At 60.0% G+C, this 16,268-nt stretch overlaps 1 protein-coding gene across 1 annotated transcript in view; it reads right to left on the bottom strand.

Moving 5' to 3' along the window:
- Positions 1-16,268, bottom strand: part of LOC126213386 (zinc finger protein 493-like) — a 185,278-nt gene that overhangs the window by 76,399 nt on the left and 92,611 nt on the right. The window contains exons 5-6 of the mRNA XM_049941091.1: positions 1,708-1,800; positions 572-664 (exon numbers count right to left, since the gene is read on the bottom strand). Of these exons, the coding sequence (XP_049797048.1) occupies positions 572-664; positions 1,708-1,800 (186 nt within the window). The remainder of the gene's footprint in view (positions 1-571; positions 665-1,707; positions 1,801-16,268) is intronic.

The following is a 16,268-nucleotide window of genomic DNA, read 5'->3' as shown; positions in this document are numbered from 1 at the left end:
CACCAAAAGCCATACATGGAGATTTTCTATAGCTGAAAAATTTATAACTAATACTACACGTACCACAGAAGCTGCCACAACATGTACATGTTATGGTCAAAGTACCAAGACTGATATGCAACACACAAATTTTATCTCCTTTTTCAAAACCAAAAAATTTCTATAACAAAGCCAAGAATAGCTATGATTCACACTATCACTAGTTATTGAAAGATGCAATATTCCTCAACTAACCTACACTATTAGAACTTACACTTCATCTAAAACGGAATTTTGTGACCATCACACCCAGCCATTATGCAATATAGTTGGTATCAACAAGGGCTACAGAAAACATGATTATGCAAGGCAGCAGTCCCATTCCATTTCTATTTAAAACAGTCAGCACGTAAAAGGTGATATGAAAGTCAAGTGCAATTGTATAAGAATACTCTACAATTACGAACAGCAACAAGTTCCAGAAAACTGACAATCTGTGACAATTCCACAGCAAAGCATCTTTTACTCTACACACTTAACAGAAGACTTATTACTTGAAAACATGCAATACATCGAGGATGTAAATACTTACAATAGTCTCAGTTTCATTCATTTCCAAATTTAATTCAGGATCCTCCTTGATAAAATCAGTGGACCGTGATATTCCCAATGGATTTTTAGCAGACTGAAAGAAGCAAACAATCTGTGAATTATAACTGCTTGCTAACTTCTGTGTGTAGGATATAGCTCTCAATGTTCCCTTCTTATGAGTATCATCCAGCTTTACAGAGATTCTTATTGCTTGGGAAGATGAATGTCAGAATCCATCCAAATCAGTTCTAATGCCTCTGATTTTGCTATCAGCCATTGTGTAGTATTTATTTGGCGTACTTTCACTTTCTATTCATGTCACATAAACCACTGTGATTTCAGAGGCACTATGACCTGCTCTATTAGGTGGTCATACTCCCATATAGAAACCTGATATACATGTCTAGCAACATTTCAAAATTAAATTGAGATAATATAGGGATGCAAATAATCTTCCAGCTGTAAACCCATAAACAAAAGGACTTTTTGGCCATTAATCAAATGAATACGGCATTCCACACATTATCAGCAAAATGAACCAAATTTAATGCTATTTACACAGCTTCTTGCTCTTTCACCATGTATTTTCAGTGCCTTCTCTTTAGAAAGCAATGCAAATTTATGTTATGTGTACTGGAGGAAAATCACAAGGAATTACATACAGCCAATGCAGGATTTCAGTAATGATGTAAATACTACAAAGAGTAGAGACTGAGAACTCTAGAATATACACCCACCACGTATCATAGTTCCACATCATCTGTTACAGTGCTGTGACACAGAGACACGTAACAAGATTAACAATTACTTCTAAGAGGAAGTCTTCGTTGCTCTGTTGACACCAGATATGTACTTAAAGCATTCACGACATAGAATCATAATAAATAATTAATGCAAGGGTACTGATTAATACAGATTTGCTTGTTACAAGTGCAGTTAAAATACAATTGGTAATAACCAACAAATAACACATTTAACTAGAGTCAACTGGAAGACCACAAACATTCTTGAAAATAGCTGGTATCATAGGATACATTTGTTAACAATCCATGAAAATTTAGCTTGAATGCCCCATATTTGTGTCATGACATACTTAATACACTTCCTGCACAATACAGTACTTGTATGAAAACTTACATTATGCTCAGATAGATCAGCATCTTGTTGCAGTTCAGGATCCTGCTTTACCCCAACAGGAGTGTTGTCAGTCCGTAATGGATCTTCAAGAAACTGAAAAAAAAAGCAAAAACAAGGAGTGATCAAGGCTTCCGTGGCTTGTTCCTACTTGGCTCTCATATATAAAGTTGGGGAGGCCGAGAAGTTAGGGGGGTGGGACAGGTGAGAGGGCAAACGTGGGAGGAGGGTCAAGGAGAGGGGGGAGGGGAGAGAGGGGAGACGGGGGAGGAGGGGAGGGGAGAGAGGGGAGACGGGGAGGAGGGGAGGGGGAAGGGGAGAGAGGGGTGACGGGGGGAGGAGGAGAGAGGGGTAACGGGGAAGGAGGAGAGGGTGAAGGGGAGAGAGGGGTAACGGGGAAGGACGAGAGGGGGAAGGGGAGAGGGGAGAGAGGGGTGACGGGGGAGGAGAGAGGGGGAAGGGGAGAGGGGAGAGAGGGGGAAGGGGAGAGGGGAGAGAGGGGTAACGGGAAAGGAGGGGAGGGGGAAGGGGAGAGGGGAGGGGGAAGGGGAGAGGGAGGGGGAAGGGGAGAGGGGAGGGGGAGGGGGAGGGGGAAGGGGAGAGGGGAGGGGGAGGGGGAGGGGGAAGGGGAGAGGGGAGGGGGAAGGGGAGAGGGGAGGGGGAAGGGGAGAGGGGAGGGGGAAGAGGAGAGGGGAGAGAGCGGTGACAGGGAGGAGGGGAGGGTGGAGGGTGGAGGGGGTGACGGGGCGGAGATGGGAGGGGGGTGAGAGGAGGTGGGGGAGATGGGAGAGTGGGTGACGGGGGAGGGGGAGAGGGGAGAGGGGAGAGGGGGGGAGTAGGAGAGGGGGAAGGGGAGAGGGGTGACAGGAGGAGAAGAGGGGGAGAAGGGTGACAGGAGAAGAGGGGGAGAGGGGTGACAAGAGGAGAAGAGGGGGAGAGGGGTGACAGGAGGAGAAGAGGGGGAAGGGGAGAGAGGGGGAAGGGAAGTGAGGGGTAACAGGGAAGGAGGAGAGGGGAAAGGGGAGAGGGGTAACGGGAGAGGGGTAACGGGAAAGGAGGGGAGGGGGAAGGGGAGAGGGGAGGGGGAAGGGGAGAGGGGAGGGGGAAGGGGAGAGGGGAGGGGGAAGGGGAGAGGGGAGGGGGAAGGGGAGAGGGGAGGGGGAAGGGGAAAGGGGAGGGGGAAGGGGAGAGGGGAGGGGGAAGGGGAGGGGGAAGGGGAAGGGGAGAGGGTAGGGGGAAGGGGAGAGGGGAGGGGAGAGAGTGGTGACAGGGGAGGAGGGGAGGGGGAGGGGGACGGGAGAGGGGAGGGGGAAGGGGAGAGGGGAGGGGGAAGGGGAGAGGGGAGGGGGAAGGGGAGAGAGTGGTGACAGGGGGAGGAGGGGAGGGGGGAGGGGGGAGGGGGTGACGGGGCGGAGATGGAAGAGGGGGTGAGAGGAGGTGGGGGAGATGGGAGAGGGGGTGAGAGGAGGTGGGGGAGATGGGAGAGGGGGTGACGGGGGAGGGGGAGAGGGGGAGAGGGGGAGAGGGGAGAGGGGGAGAGGGGAGAGGGGGAGAGGGGAGAGGGGGAGAGGGGGTGACGGGGGAGAGGGGGTGACGGGGGAGAGGGGGTGACGGGGGAGAGGGGGTGATGGGGGAGGGGGAGAGGGGGTGACGGGGGAGGGGGAGAGGGGGTGACAGGGGAGGGGGAGAGGGGGTGACGGGGGAGGGGATATGGGAGATGGGGGAGGGGGAGATGGGGTGACGGGGGAGAGGGAGATGGGAGATGGGGGAGGGGAGATGGGAAAGGGGGTGACAGGGTGAGGGGGAGAGGAGATGATGGGGTGTTGGGGGAGGGGGAGATGGGAGAGGGGGTGACAGGGGGAGGAAGAGATGGGAGAGGGGGTGACAGGGGGAGGAAGAGATGGGAGAGGGGGTGACAGGGGGAGGGAGAGATGGGAGAGGGGGTGACGGGGGGAGGGAGAGATGGGAGAGGGGGTGACGGGGGGAGGGAGAGATGGGAGAGGGGGTGACGGGGGGAGGGAGAGATGGGAGAGGGGGTGACGGGGGGAGGAAGAGATGGGAGAGGGGGTTACGGGGGGAGGGGGAGATGGGAGAGGGGGTGACGGGGGGAGGGGGAGATGGGAGAGGGGGTGACGGGGGGAGGGGGAGATGGGAGAGGGGGTGACGGGGGGAGGGGGAGATGGGAGAGGGGGTGACGGGGGGAGGGGGAGATGGGAGAGGGGGTGACGGGGGGAGGGGGAGATGGGAGAGGGGGTGACGGGAGGAGGGGTGACGGGGGGAGGGGGAGTTGGGAGAGGGGGTGACAGGGGGAGGGGGGAAATGGGAGAGGGAGTGACTGGGGGAGGGTGGAGATGGAAGAGGGGGTTACCAGAGGAGGGGGGGAATTGGAAGAGGGGGTTACCGGAGGAGGGGGGAATTGGGAGAGGGGGCTACCGGGGGAGGGGGAGGAGATGGGAGAGGGGGTTACCGGGGAAGGGGGAGGAGATGGGAGAGGGGGTTACCGGGGAAGGGGGAGGAGATGGGAGAGGGGGTTACAGGGGAAGGGGGGGAGATGGGAGATGGAGTTACCGGAGGAGGGGGGAGATGGGAGAGGGGGTGACCAGGGGAGGGGGGAGATGGGAGAGGGGGTGACCGGGGGAGGGTGGAGATGGGAGGGGGGTGACGGGGGGAGGGGAGGTGGGAGAGGGGGTGATGGGGGGAGGGGAGGTGGGAGAGGGGGTGACAGGGGCGAGGGGGAGGTGGGAGAGGGGGTGACAGGGGCGAGGGGAGGTGGGAGAGGGGGTGACAGGGGCGAGGGGGAGGTGGGAGAGGGTGTGACGGGGGGAGGGGCAGGTGGGAGAGGGGGTGACAGGGGGAGGGGGAGGTGGGAGAGGGAGTGACGGGGGAGGGGGAGGTGGGGGAGGGGGTGATGGGGTAGAGGGGTTGGTGGGAGAGGGGGTGATGGGGTAGAGGGGTTGGTGGGAGAGGGGGTGACGGGGGGAGGGGGAAATGGGGGAGGGGGAAATGGGGGAGGGGGTGACGGGGGGAGGGGAGAAATAGGAGAGGGGGTGATGGGGGTAGGGGGAGATGGGAGAGGGGGTGACGGGGGTAGGGGGAGATGGGAGAGGTGAGTGACGGGGGAGATGGGAGAGGGTGGGCCGGGGGAGATGGGAGAGGGGGTGACGGGGGAAGGAGGGAGGGGGACATGAGAGAGGGCCTCACGGGGGTGACGGTGGGAGGGGGGAGGTGGGAGAGGGGTGACGGTGGGAGGGGGGATGGGAGAGTGGTGAGGGGTGACGGTGGGAGGGGGGAGATGGGAGAGGGGGTGATGGGGGGAGAGGGAAATGGGAGAGTGGGTGATGGGGGGAGGCAGAGATGGGAGAGCGGATGACGGGGGAGGCGGAGATGGGTGAGGGGGTGACAGGGGAGGGGGGACATTGAAGAGAGGGTGACAGGGGGAGGGGGGCGATGGGAGAGGGGGTGACAGGGGATGGGGAGAGGGGGTGACAGGGGGAGGGGGAGATGGGAGTGGGTGGGAGGGGGAGATGGGAAAGGGGGTGATGGGGGGAGGGGGAGGTGGGAGAGGGGGTGATGGGGGAGATGGGAGAGGAGGTGACGGGGAGAGGGGGGAGGTGGGAGAGGGGGTGATGGGGGAGATGGGAGAGGGAAGTGACGGGGGTGATGGGAGAGGGTGGGCTGGGGGAGATGGGAGAGGGGGGGAAGGTGGGAGAGGGGGTGACGGGGGGAAGGTGGGAGAGGGGGTGACGGGGGGAAGGTGGGAGAGGGGCTGACGGGGTGACGAGTGTAGGGGGGAGATGGGAGAGGGGGCGACGGGAGGTGGGGGAGATGGGAGAGGGGGTGATGGGGAGAGGGGAGAGGGGTGACAGGGGGGAGATGGGAGAGGCGGTGACAGGGGGAGGGGGGAGATGGGATAGGTGGTGATAGGGGCTGGGGGGAGATGGGAGAGGTAGTGATAGGGGGAGGGGGAGATGGGAGAGGGGGTGACCGTGGGAGGGTGGAGAACGGAGAGTTGGAGAACGGAGAGGGGGTTACCGTGGGAGGGTGGAGATGGGAGAGGGGGTGACCGTGGGAGGGTGGAGAACGGAGAGGGGGTGACCGTGGGAGGGTGGAGATGGGAGAGGGGGTGACCGTGGGAGGGTGGAGATGGGAGAGAGGGTGACCGTGGGAGGGTGGAGATGGGAGAGGGGGCGACAGGGGGAGGGGGGAGATGGAAGAGGGGGTGACAGGGGGAGGGGGGAGATGGGATAGGGGGTGATAGGGGGAGGGGGGAGTTGGGATAGGGGGTGATAGGGGGAGGAAAGAGATGGGAGAGGGGGTGACAGGGGGAGGAAAGAGATGGGAGAGGGGGTGACAGGGGGAGGGGGAGATGGGAGAGGGGGTGACAGGTGGAGGGGGAGATGGGAGAGGGGTTGACAGGTGGAGGGGAGGGGATGGGAGAGGGGGTTACAGGTGGAGGGGGGGAGATGGGAGAGGGGGTGACAGGTGGAGGGGGGGAGATGGGAGAGGGGGTGACAGGTGGAGGGGGGAGATGGGAGAGGGGGAGACAGGGGGAGGGGGGAGATGGGCGAGGGGGTGACAGGGGGAGGGGGAGATGGGAGAGGGGGTGACGGGGAGGAAAGAGATGGGAGAGGGGGTGACAGGGGGAGGAAAGAGATGGGAGAGGGGGTGACAGGGGGAGGAAAGAGATGGGAGAGGGGGTGACAGGGGGAGGGGGAGATAGGAGAGGGGGTGATGGGGGAAGGGGCATGACGGGGGGAGAGGGATGATGCGGCCAGGCACTGTGAGGCTGTTGACGGGTGGTGTTGGGAGACGGGTGGGGGGGTGGAGACGGGTGACGGATGAGTTGGGGGGAGGGGGAGATGGGTGAGGTTGGGGGATGGGGAGACGGGTGACGGGGAGACGGGTGAAGGTTGGGGGAGGGGGAGAAGGGTGACATGTGGGTGGGAGACGGGTCACAGGTGGGGGGAGACGTGTGACAGGTCAGGGGTGAGGGGGGAGACGGGTGAGGGGGGAGGGGGGGACGGGTGACGGGGAGACGGGTGTCGGGTGAGGGGGACACGGGTGACGGGGTGTGGGAGCAGAGAGGGGTGGGGGCAGAGAAGGTTGACGGGGGGTGGGAGCAGAGAGGGTTGACGGGGGGTGGAAGCAGAGAGGAGTGGGTGCAGAGAGGGGTGACGGGAGGGGGGGCAGAGAGCGGTTACAAGGAGGTGGCAGAGAGGGGTTACGGGGGGTGGTGGCAGAGAGGGGTGACGGACAGGGCAGAGAGGGGAATTGGGGTGGGATGGGGGCAGAGAGGGGAATTGGGGTGGGATGGGGGCAGAGAGGGGAGTTGGGGTGGGATGGGGCCTGAGTGCTGTGATGCGGGGGCAGAGAGGGGTTAATTGGTTGGTTTGTAGGATTAAAGGGACCAGACTGCTACGGTCACCGGTGGGAGAGAGGGGCGTCGCGGGGCGTCGCGGGGGCGAGGGGCGTCGCGGGGGCGAGGGGCGTCGCGGGGGCGAGGGGGGGCGAGCGGCGAGGGGGGCGAGCGGCGAGGGGGGCGAGCGGCGAGGGGGTGCGAGCGGCGAGGGGGTGCGAGCGGCGAGGGGGTGCGAGCGGCGAGGGGGTGCGAGCGGCGAGGGGGGCGAGCGGCGAGGGGGGCGAGCGGCGAGGGGGGGCGAGCGGCGATGGGGGGGCGAGCGGCGAGGGGGGGCGAGCGGCGATGGGGGGGCGAGCGGCGATGGGGGGGCGAGCGGCGAGGGGGGGCGAGCGGCGAGGGGGGGCGAGGGGGGCGAGGGGGGCGAGCGGCTAGGGGGGCGAGGGGATAGGGGGCGAAGGGGGGCGAGGGGGGTCGAGGGGGGGCGAGGGGGGTCGAGGGGCGAGGGGGGTCGAGGGGCGAGGGGGGTCGAGGGGCGAGGGGGGTCGAGGGGCGAGGGGGGTCGAGGGGCGAGGGGGGTCGAGGGGCGAGGGGGGTCGAGGGGCGAGGGGGGTCGAGGGGCGAGGGGGGTCGAGGGGCGAGGGGGGTCGAGGGGCGAGGGTCGAGGGGGGAGCGAGGGTCGAGGGGGGGGCGAGGGTCGAGGGGTGGGCGAGGGTCGAGGGGGGAGCGAGGGTCGAGGGGGGGGCGAGGGTCGAGGGGGGGGCGAGGGTCGAGGGGTGGGCGAGGGTCGAGGGGGAGCGAGGGTCGAGGGGGGAGCGAGGGTCGAGGGGGAGCGAGGGTCGAGGGGGGGGGCGAGGGGCGAGGGGGAGGCGGGGCGACAGGTGGAAGCGACAGGTGGAAGAGGGTTAACGGTGGAGAGGGAAGAAGAGGGGCAACGATGGATAGGGGGGAGGGGGGCAAGGGGCGGAGAGGGGCCAAGGGGCGGAGAGGGGCCAAGGGGCGGAGAGGGGCCAAGGGGCGGAGAGGGGCCAAGGGGCGGAGAGGGGCCAAGGGGCGGAGAGGGGCCAAGGGACGGGGGGGTGAGAGGGGCCAAGGGGCGGGGGGGTGAGAGGGGCCAAGGGGCGGGGGGGTGAGAGGGGCCAAGGGGCGGGGGGGTGAGAGGGGCCAAGGGGCGGGGGGGTGAGAGGGGCCAAGGGGCGGGGGGGTGAGAGGGGCCAAGGGGGGGGAGAGGTGCCAAGGGGGGGAGAGGGGCCAAGGGGGGGGAGAGGGGCCAAGGGGAAAGAGGGGCCAAGGGGGGGGAGAGGGGCCAAGGGGAAAGAGGGGCCAAGGGGAAAGAGGGGCCAAGGGGGGGGAGAGGGGCCAAGGGGAAAGAGGGGCCAAGGGGAAAGAGGGGCCAAGGGGAAAGAGGGGCCAAGGGGAAAGAGGGGCCAAGGGGAAAGAGGGGCCAAGGGGAAAGAGGGGCCAAGGGGAAAGAGGGGCCAAGGGGGGGAGAGGGGCCAAGGGGGGGAGAGGGGCCAAGGGGGGGAGAGGGGCCAAGGGGGGGAGAGGGGCCAAGGGGGGGAGAGGGGCCAAGGGGGGGAGAGGGGCCAAGGGGGGGAGAGGGGCCAAGGGGGGGAGAGGGGCCAAGGGGGGAGAGGGGCCAAGGGGGGAGAGGGGCCAAGGGGGGAGAGGGGCCAAGGGGGGAGAGGGGCCAAGGGGGGAGAGGGGCCAAGGGGGGAGAGGGGCCAAGGGGGGAGAGGGGCCAAGGGGGGAGAGGGGCCAAGGGGGGAGAGGGGCCAAGGGGGGAGAGGGGCCAAGGGGGGAGAGGGGCCAAGGGGGGAGAGGGGCCAAGGGGGGAGAGGGGCCAAGGGGGGAGAGGGGCCAAGGGGGGAGAGGGGCCAAGGGGGGAGAGAGGCCAAGGGGGGGAGCGGGGGCAAGGTGGGAGGGGGAAGGTGGGAGGGGGGCAAGGTGGGAGGGGGCAAGTTGCGACGGGAGCAAGGTGGGAGGGGAACAGGGTGGGAGGGGGCAAGTTGCGACGGGAGCAAGGTGGGAGGGGAACAGGGTGGGAGGGGGCAAGGGGGGAGCGGGGTAACGGGCGTGGGGGTTAACGGGCGTGGGGGTTAACGGGCGAGGGGGTTAACGGGCGAGGGGGGTAACGGGCGAGGGGGGTAACGGGCGAACGGGGGTAACGGGCGAACGGGGGTAACGGGCGAACGGGGGTAACGGGCGAACGGGGGTAACGGGCGAACGGGGGTAACGGGCGAACGGGGGTAACGGGCGAAGGGGGGTAACGGGCGAGGGGGGTAACGGGCGAGGGGGGTAACGGGCGAGGGGGGTAACGGGCGAGGGGGGTAACGGGCGAGGGGGGTAACGGGCGAGGGGGGTAACGGGGAGAGGGGAGGGGGCTTAACGGGGGAGAGGAGAGGGGGCTTAACGGGGGAGAGGGGAGGGGGCTTAACGGGGGAGAGGGGAGGGGGCTTAACGGGGGAGAGGGGAGGGGGCTTAACGGGGGAGAGGGGAGGGGGCTTAACGGGGGAGAGGGGAGGGGGCTTAACGGGGGAGAGGGGAGGGGGCTTAACGGGGGAGAGGGGAGGGGGCTTAACGGGGGAGAGGGGAGGGGGGTTAACGGGGGAGAGGGGAGGGGGGTTAACGGGGGAGAGGGGAGGGGGGTTAACGGCGGAGAGGGGAGGGGGGTTAACGGCGGAGAGGGGAGGGGGGTTAACGGCGGAGAGGGGAGGGGGGTTAACGGCGGAGAGGGGAGGGGAGTTAACGGGGGAGAGGGGAGGGTGTTAACGGGGGAGAAGGGAGGGTGTTAACGGGGGAGAAGGGAGGGTGTTAACGGGGGAGAAGGGAGGGTGTTAACGGGGGAGAAGGGAGGGTGTTAACGGGGGAGAAGGGAGGGTGTTAACGGGGGAGAAGGGAGGGTGTTAACGGGGGAGAAGGGAGGGTGTTAACGGGGGAGAAGGGAGGGTGTTAACGGGGGAGTTATAGGGGGAGAGAGTTGATAGGGGGAGAGAGGTGGTGGGGGTGAGAGGGGGGATGTGGGGGGAGAGAGTTGGGATGGGTGGGAGAGATAGGGTGGATGGGGGAGAGAGATTGGGGGAGAGAGATTGGGGGAGAGAGGGTGGATGGGGGAGAGAGATTGGGGGAGAGAGATTGGGGGAGAGAGATTGGGGGAGAGAGATTGGGGGAGAGAGATTGGGGGAGAGAGATTGGGGGAGAGAGATTGGGGGAGTATGTGTGGGAGAGAGAGGTGGGGGAGAGAGAGGGGGGGCGAGGATGCGGGAGAGAGAGGGGGGGGGATGTGGGGGGGAGGATGTGGGGGAGAGAGAGGGGGGAGGATGTGGGGGAGAGAGAGGGGGGAGGATGTGGGGGAGAGAGAGGGGGGAGGATGTGGGGGAGAGAGAGGGGGGAGGATGTTGTGGAGAGAGAGGGGGGGAGGATGTGGTGGAGAGAGAGGGGGGACGGGGGAGAGAGAGAGGGGGGACGGGGGAGAGAGAGGGGGGACGGGGGGGAGAGAGAGGGGGGACGGGGGGAGAGAGAGGGGGGACGGGGGGGAGAGAGAGGGGGGACGGGGGGGAGAGAGAGGGGGGACGGGGGGAGAGAGAGGGGGGACGGGGGGAGAGAGAGAGGGGGGACGGGGGAGAGAGAGGGGGGACGGGGGGGAGAGAGAGGGGGGACGGGGGGGAGAGAGAGGGGGGACGGGGGGAGAGAGAGGGGGGACGGGGGGAGAGAGATGGGGGGACGGGGGGGAGAGAGAAGGGGGACGGGGGAGAGAGGGGGGCGGGTGAGAGAGAGGAGGGACGGGTGAGAGAGAGGGGGGACGGGTGAGAGAGAGGGGGGACGGGTGAGAGAGAGGGGGGACGGGTGAGAGAGAGGGGGGACGGGTGAGAGAGAGGGGGGAAGGGGGAGAGAGGGAGGTGGGAGGGGGGGAGAGGGAGGTGGGAGGTGGGACGGGGAGAGAGGGAGGTGGGAGGTGGGACGGGGAGAGAGGGAGGTGGGAGGTGGGACGGGGAGAGAGGGAGGTGGGAGGTGGGACGGGGAGAGAGGGAGGTGGGAGGTGGGACGGGGAGAGAGGGAGGTGGGAGGTGGGACGGGGAGAGAGGGAGGTGGGAGGTGGGACGGGGAGAGAGGGAGGTGGGAGGTGGGACGGGGAGAGAGGGAGGTGGGAGGTGGGACGGGGAGAGAGGGAGGTGGGAGGTGGGACGGGGAGAGAGGGAGGTGGGAGGTGGGACGGGGAGAGAGGGAGGTGGGAGGTGGGACGGGGAGAGAGGGAGGTGGGAGGTGGGACGGGGAGAGAGGGAGGTGGGAGGTGGGACGGGGGAGGGAGAGAGGGGGGACGGGGGGAGCGATAGGGGGGACGGGGGGAGCGAGAGGGGGGACGGGGGTAGCGAGAGGGGGGACGGGGGGAGCGAGAGGGGGGACGGGGGGAGCGAGAGGGGGGACGGGGGGAGCGAGAGGGGGGACGGGGGGAGCGAGAGGGGGGACGGGGGGAGCGAGAGGGGGACGGGGGGAGCGAGAGGGGGACGGGGGGAGCGAGAGGGGGACGGGGGGATAGAGAGGGGGACGGGGGGATAGAGAGGGGGACGGGGGGATAGAGAGGGGGACGGGGGGATAGAGAGGGGGACGGGGGGATAGAGAGGGGGACGGGGGGAGATAGAGGGGGACGGGGGGAGATAGAGGGGGACGGGGGGAGATAGAGGGGGACGGGGGGAGATAGAGGGGGACGGGGGAGATAGAGGGGGACGGGGGGAGATAGAGGGGGACGGGGGGAGATAGAGGGGGACGGGGGGAGATAGAGGGGGACGGGGGGAGATAGAGGGGGACGGGGAAAGAGAGAGGTGGGACGTGGGGAGAGTGGGGGACGTGGGGAGAGTGGGGGACGTGGGGAGAGTGGGGGACGGGGGGAGAGTGGGGGACGGGGGGAGAGTGGGGGACGGGGGGAGAGTGGGGGACGGGGGGAGAGTGGGGGACGGGGGGAGAGTGGGGGACGGGGGGAGAGTGGGGGACGGGGGGAGAGTGGGGGACGGGGGGAGAGTGGGGGACGGGGGGAGAGTGGGGGACGGGGGGAGAGTGGGGGACGGGGGGAGAGTGGGGGACGGGGGGAGAGTGGGGGACGGGGGGAGAGTGGGGGACGGGGGGAGAGTGGGGGACGGGGGGAGAGTGGGGGACGGGGGGAGAGTGGGGGACGGGGGGAGAGTGGGGGACGGGGGGAGAGTGGGGGACGGGGGGAGAGTGGGGGACGGGGGGGAGAGTGGGGGACGGGGGGGAGAGTGGGGGACGGGGGGGAGAGTGGGGGACGGGGGGGAGAGTGGGGGACGGGGGGGAGAGTGGGGGACGGGGGGGAGAGTGGGGGACGGGGGGGAGAGTGGGGGACGGGGGGGAGAGTGGGAGACGGGGGGGGAGAGTGGGAGACGGGGGGGGAGAGTGGGAGACGGGGGGGAGAGTGGTGGACGGGGGGAGAGTGGTGGACGGGGGGGGAGAGTGGTGGATGGGGGGAGAGTGGTGGACGGGGGGGGAGAGTGGGGGACGGGGGGAGAGTGGGGGACGGGGGGAGAGTGGGGGACGGGGGGAGAGTGGGGGACGGGGGGAGAGTGGGGGACGGGGGGAGAGTGGGGGACGGGGGGGGAGTGGGGGACGGGGGGAGAGTGGGGGACGGGGGGAGAGTGGGGGACGGGGGGAGAGTGGGGGACGGGGGGGAGAGTGGGGGACGGGGGGGAGAGAGAGAGAGAGAGAGAGAGAGAGAGAGAGAGAGAGAGAGAGAGAGAGAGAGAGAGAGAGAGAGAGTGTTTGGGGGGGGGGACTTTGAAACATATCATTTGTAGAAGCTGGGAAGGCTATAACACTAATCATCACATATATTCATCAACTAGAAACAGGAAGCAGAAAATGTGGTGCCACAATTCAAATTTTTGACACCAATGCTCTGTTTATTCTTGAAGGTAAGCATAACAGTATGTGATTCACTGCATAATGTCAATCAAAATTATTTCTTACATACCAAGCAGCAACCCACATAGACGGTTACCATTATGAAAGAGGATGTTTGCAAAAACAGACATAATGTCTTATGAGATAACAGCTATCAGTCATTTTATAATGTTACTTCAAATCTGTCTTGATTGCAAATCTTATATTCATATGACCGGTTTCAGTTCATTCAGAACCATGTTCAGATCTGATATATCAGTTACAGGAGTAACCCGTCCAAATCAAACAACTTTCACATGCTGTGTCACATAAAAAAAAATTTGCAATCAAGACGGATTTTAAGTAACATTAGAAAGTGGATGCGTTTTACATAACCCCCTAAACCACAGGTACAACCAAGCCACGTACATGTATTACTTATTATGTAGACTAAAATACTAAGAAGGTAAGAACCAGCAACCTCCTATGGAGGTGGGCAGATGATGTGGACAGAGAAAGGGCAGAACAACAGACAGAGAGTACGGTGGCAGGAACAGATGGACAGGGGTGGTTGGCCGACTGAATTTCTGACACTTTAAGCAACACGGTAGGGGAGGTGGGGTGGCAGACCTATGATTTCACATTGTATCAGTATACAATCACTGTGACCTTTTCAGCCAATGCTTCACCCTAAAACGCCCCTAGGGAGGGAGGGCGGGGGGGGGGGGGGGTCATGGACAAAGAATGGAGTGAAAGGTAATGTAGGTCAAGGAAGTTAGATTTGGAGCAAATGTATACCCAGGTGAAGCCAAGAAGTTCACTATTTTTCCTTAAATTGAAGTTCCTTCATTCTGAAAAACAATACCATACCATTACTGTACAAAGTATAAGACATATAAGATACCATGACAACTTTCTGCTTCTCTCTAGTGTCACAGTCACGATAGTGATGTGAATTATGGATGATATGTAAGCTAAAAAAAATTTTTTTTTTTACAATTGAATGTAATTGTGAATTTGTCCTACATCTGTACAAATAAAAATAAATATAATCGTTTTGCTTGCACCACTAGCAATTCTTCAGAAGTCACAGAAAACCACTCACATATATGCCATCTCTACACCCATGGTCGTTGTCTTAGGAACCCAAAACTAGAAAGAAATTTTCCGTGAGAATGAACAAGCTCAAGGAATGGCCTTTGATGTAAAAAGAAGTGACCACTTGTTTTATGCGTAGTTGATTACAAATTCACAGCTGGTGTACACTCTGCAACTTTTCCTAGTCAAATGGTGTAATGATGCAATCACACACATGGTAGAATTATAGCTGTCAGTGAATATCTATGCACGCCACTGAAGTTAAATTTACAGCAATTTCCCTCTTGTTATATCCATATTTCTTCTTCCATGATTTTTCTGAAATCTCCTACCTCATGGGTGGGCTTTCTCTGCATCCACCATATCCATCATCACAAATGTATCCCTGCAAAAGCAGTGATGTAACAAATTTATTTTTTGGGGTGCTCAACTGACAGATTCTCGTGGCATTTGCTGTAAAAAAATCTAATTGAGTGATACAATGTGTGCAGAACAAATACAGCACTTCTGCAGTAGCAATATTAGCAGGTTCAAAAATATATTTGTTTTAATAATTTCCTTTTCTGTGTCTTTCTGTGTGGAAACCATTATTGTAAACTTTTCGCTATCTGTATTTAGCTTTTCCGTGTTTGTGGGAATGTGAGAGGCTTGTCCTCGTTTACTAATTTTGTCAACCCTGCTGTAGCTGCCACTGCCTTGTGACATAGACAAGCAATTGATGAATACTTGGCTCAGAGGAGGAACATCACTAGTGTGACTTACAAATGGCCAAATGTACATTTGTCATTCTGGCAGTGAGTGTTCTCAAAACAACTGAGCCACATATATATGAGAAGCAGAGTCGCTGCCAGATAGTCAGTTTGAAATCTACAGTCTTCACGATAACTTGGATGTGATAAATAGTGATAATAGTAGCATTATTGGCTATTACCACAGACTTCAGTCAGTATTGTGCTTAGTGATATTAGAAATATGGGGAGTGTGGCCAAGTGCGTTTCAGTGCTAAGTGTACCAATGTTGCATTTTTCAGTATGAATAAATTGTTTATTCAAGAATGATTGGCATCTAATTTACCTAAATCATTAAATTATAATAAAATTGATCGGTATGTAATAAAGAAAAAAAGGAGAAACATCTGATGATTCCAGTCACCATTCAGCAGCAAAAACACCACCAGATGTACAGGCAGAGCCCAGCACTTTATCGAAACTTCCACAACAAAGTTCGACTGATTCCTTTAATCCCAAGGATATTGGCAATTATTATATATTAGCATCAGGAAATGTTAGTGATGATATAAAACACAGGCTTCTCAAAGCTCAAAAGCAACCTGGAAAAGGTTATATCTTTCCTACTTCCAAGCAAAATGAGAGGGCGGGTAGAACATAGACAAGTGCACAATAATCGTTTTAAACAGTATCCATGGCTACTGTTCTCACAAGTTAGAAAGGAACTTATCTGGTTGAACTGTTCAATTTTTGTGAATAATAAAATAGCTGGAGGAAAGAAATCCATTATCGCCAAGAAACTTGTGGCTGAACCACTAACAAACTTTGCCAAACTTACTGGTAAAGATGGTGACTTTGAGACTCACTCTCAGCTCAAGTACCACACAGAAGTGTCAACAGATGCAAAATTACTTTTGGCAACATGAGGAACGCAAACTTTATGTCATAAATCAATTGTCAAGACAGAAAATGGGAAGCATTACGGAAGTCATAAACTATCTTGTACCTATAATAAAAATAATCATATCACATGGAAAACAACATATTCCCTTGTGGGGGCATAGAGATGATGGGAGTCTATTATAAAATGAAAATGATCATGAAAGTACAGTGACTAACAAGGGAAACTTTAGAGCTCTTCTAAGATTTAGAATTGATGCTGGAGACTTGCAACTAGGACATCACCTTGAGATCACTAAAGTGAATGCCACTTACATATATAAAACAACGTGTAATGAACTTATTTCATGCTACGAAACAGTGGTGTTATCAAGATTACTGAAGGAAATCAAAGATTCTTGGTATTACACCATAATCTTTGATGAGACTACAGTCATAGCATACACCACTCAACTGAGCTTAGCTGCAAGATATGTTGAAGATAATGGCAAATTAGAAGAAAGATTTTTTGAGTTTCATTGGCATAAATGAAGACAAGGATTGTAGTGGAAACACTGACGATGAACCTCAAGAATGTCAAGATGAAGGGCATA

This window comes from Schistocerca nitens, chromosome 11, assembly GCF_023898315.1.
Source record: "Schistocerca nitens isolate TAMUIC-IGC-003100 chromosome 11, iqSchNite1.1, whole genome shotgun sequence".
Lineage (NCBI taxonomy): Eukaryota > Metazoa > Arthropoda > Insecta > Orthoptera > Acrididae > Schistocerca > Schistocerca nitens.
Note: the sequence above shows the minus strand (reverse complement) of the source record. Positions and strands in the feature narration are given on the sequence as shown.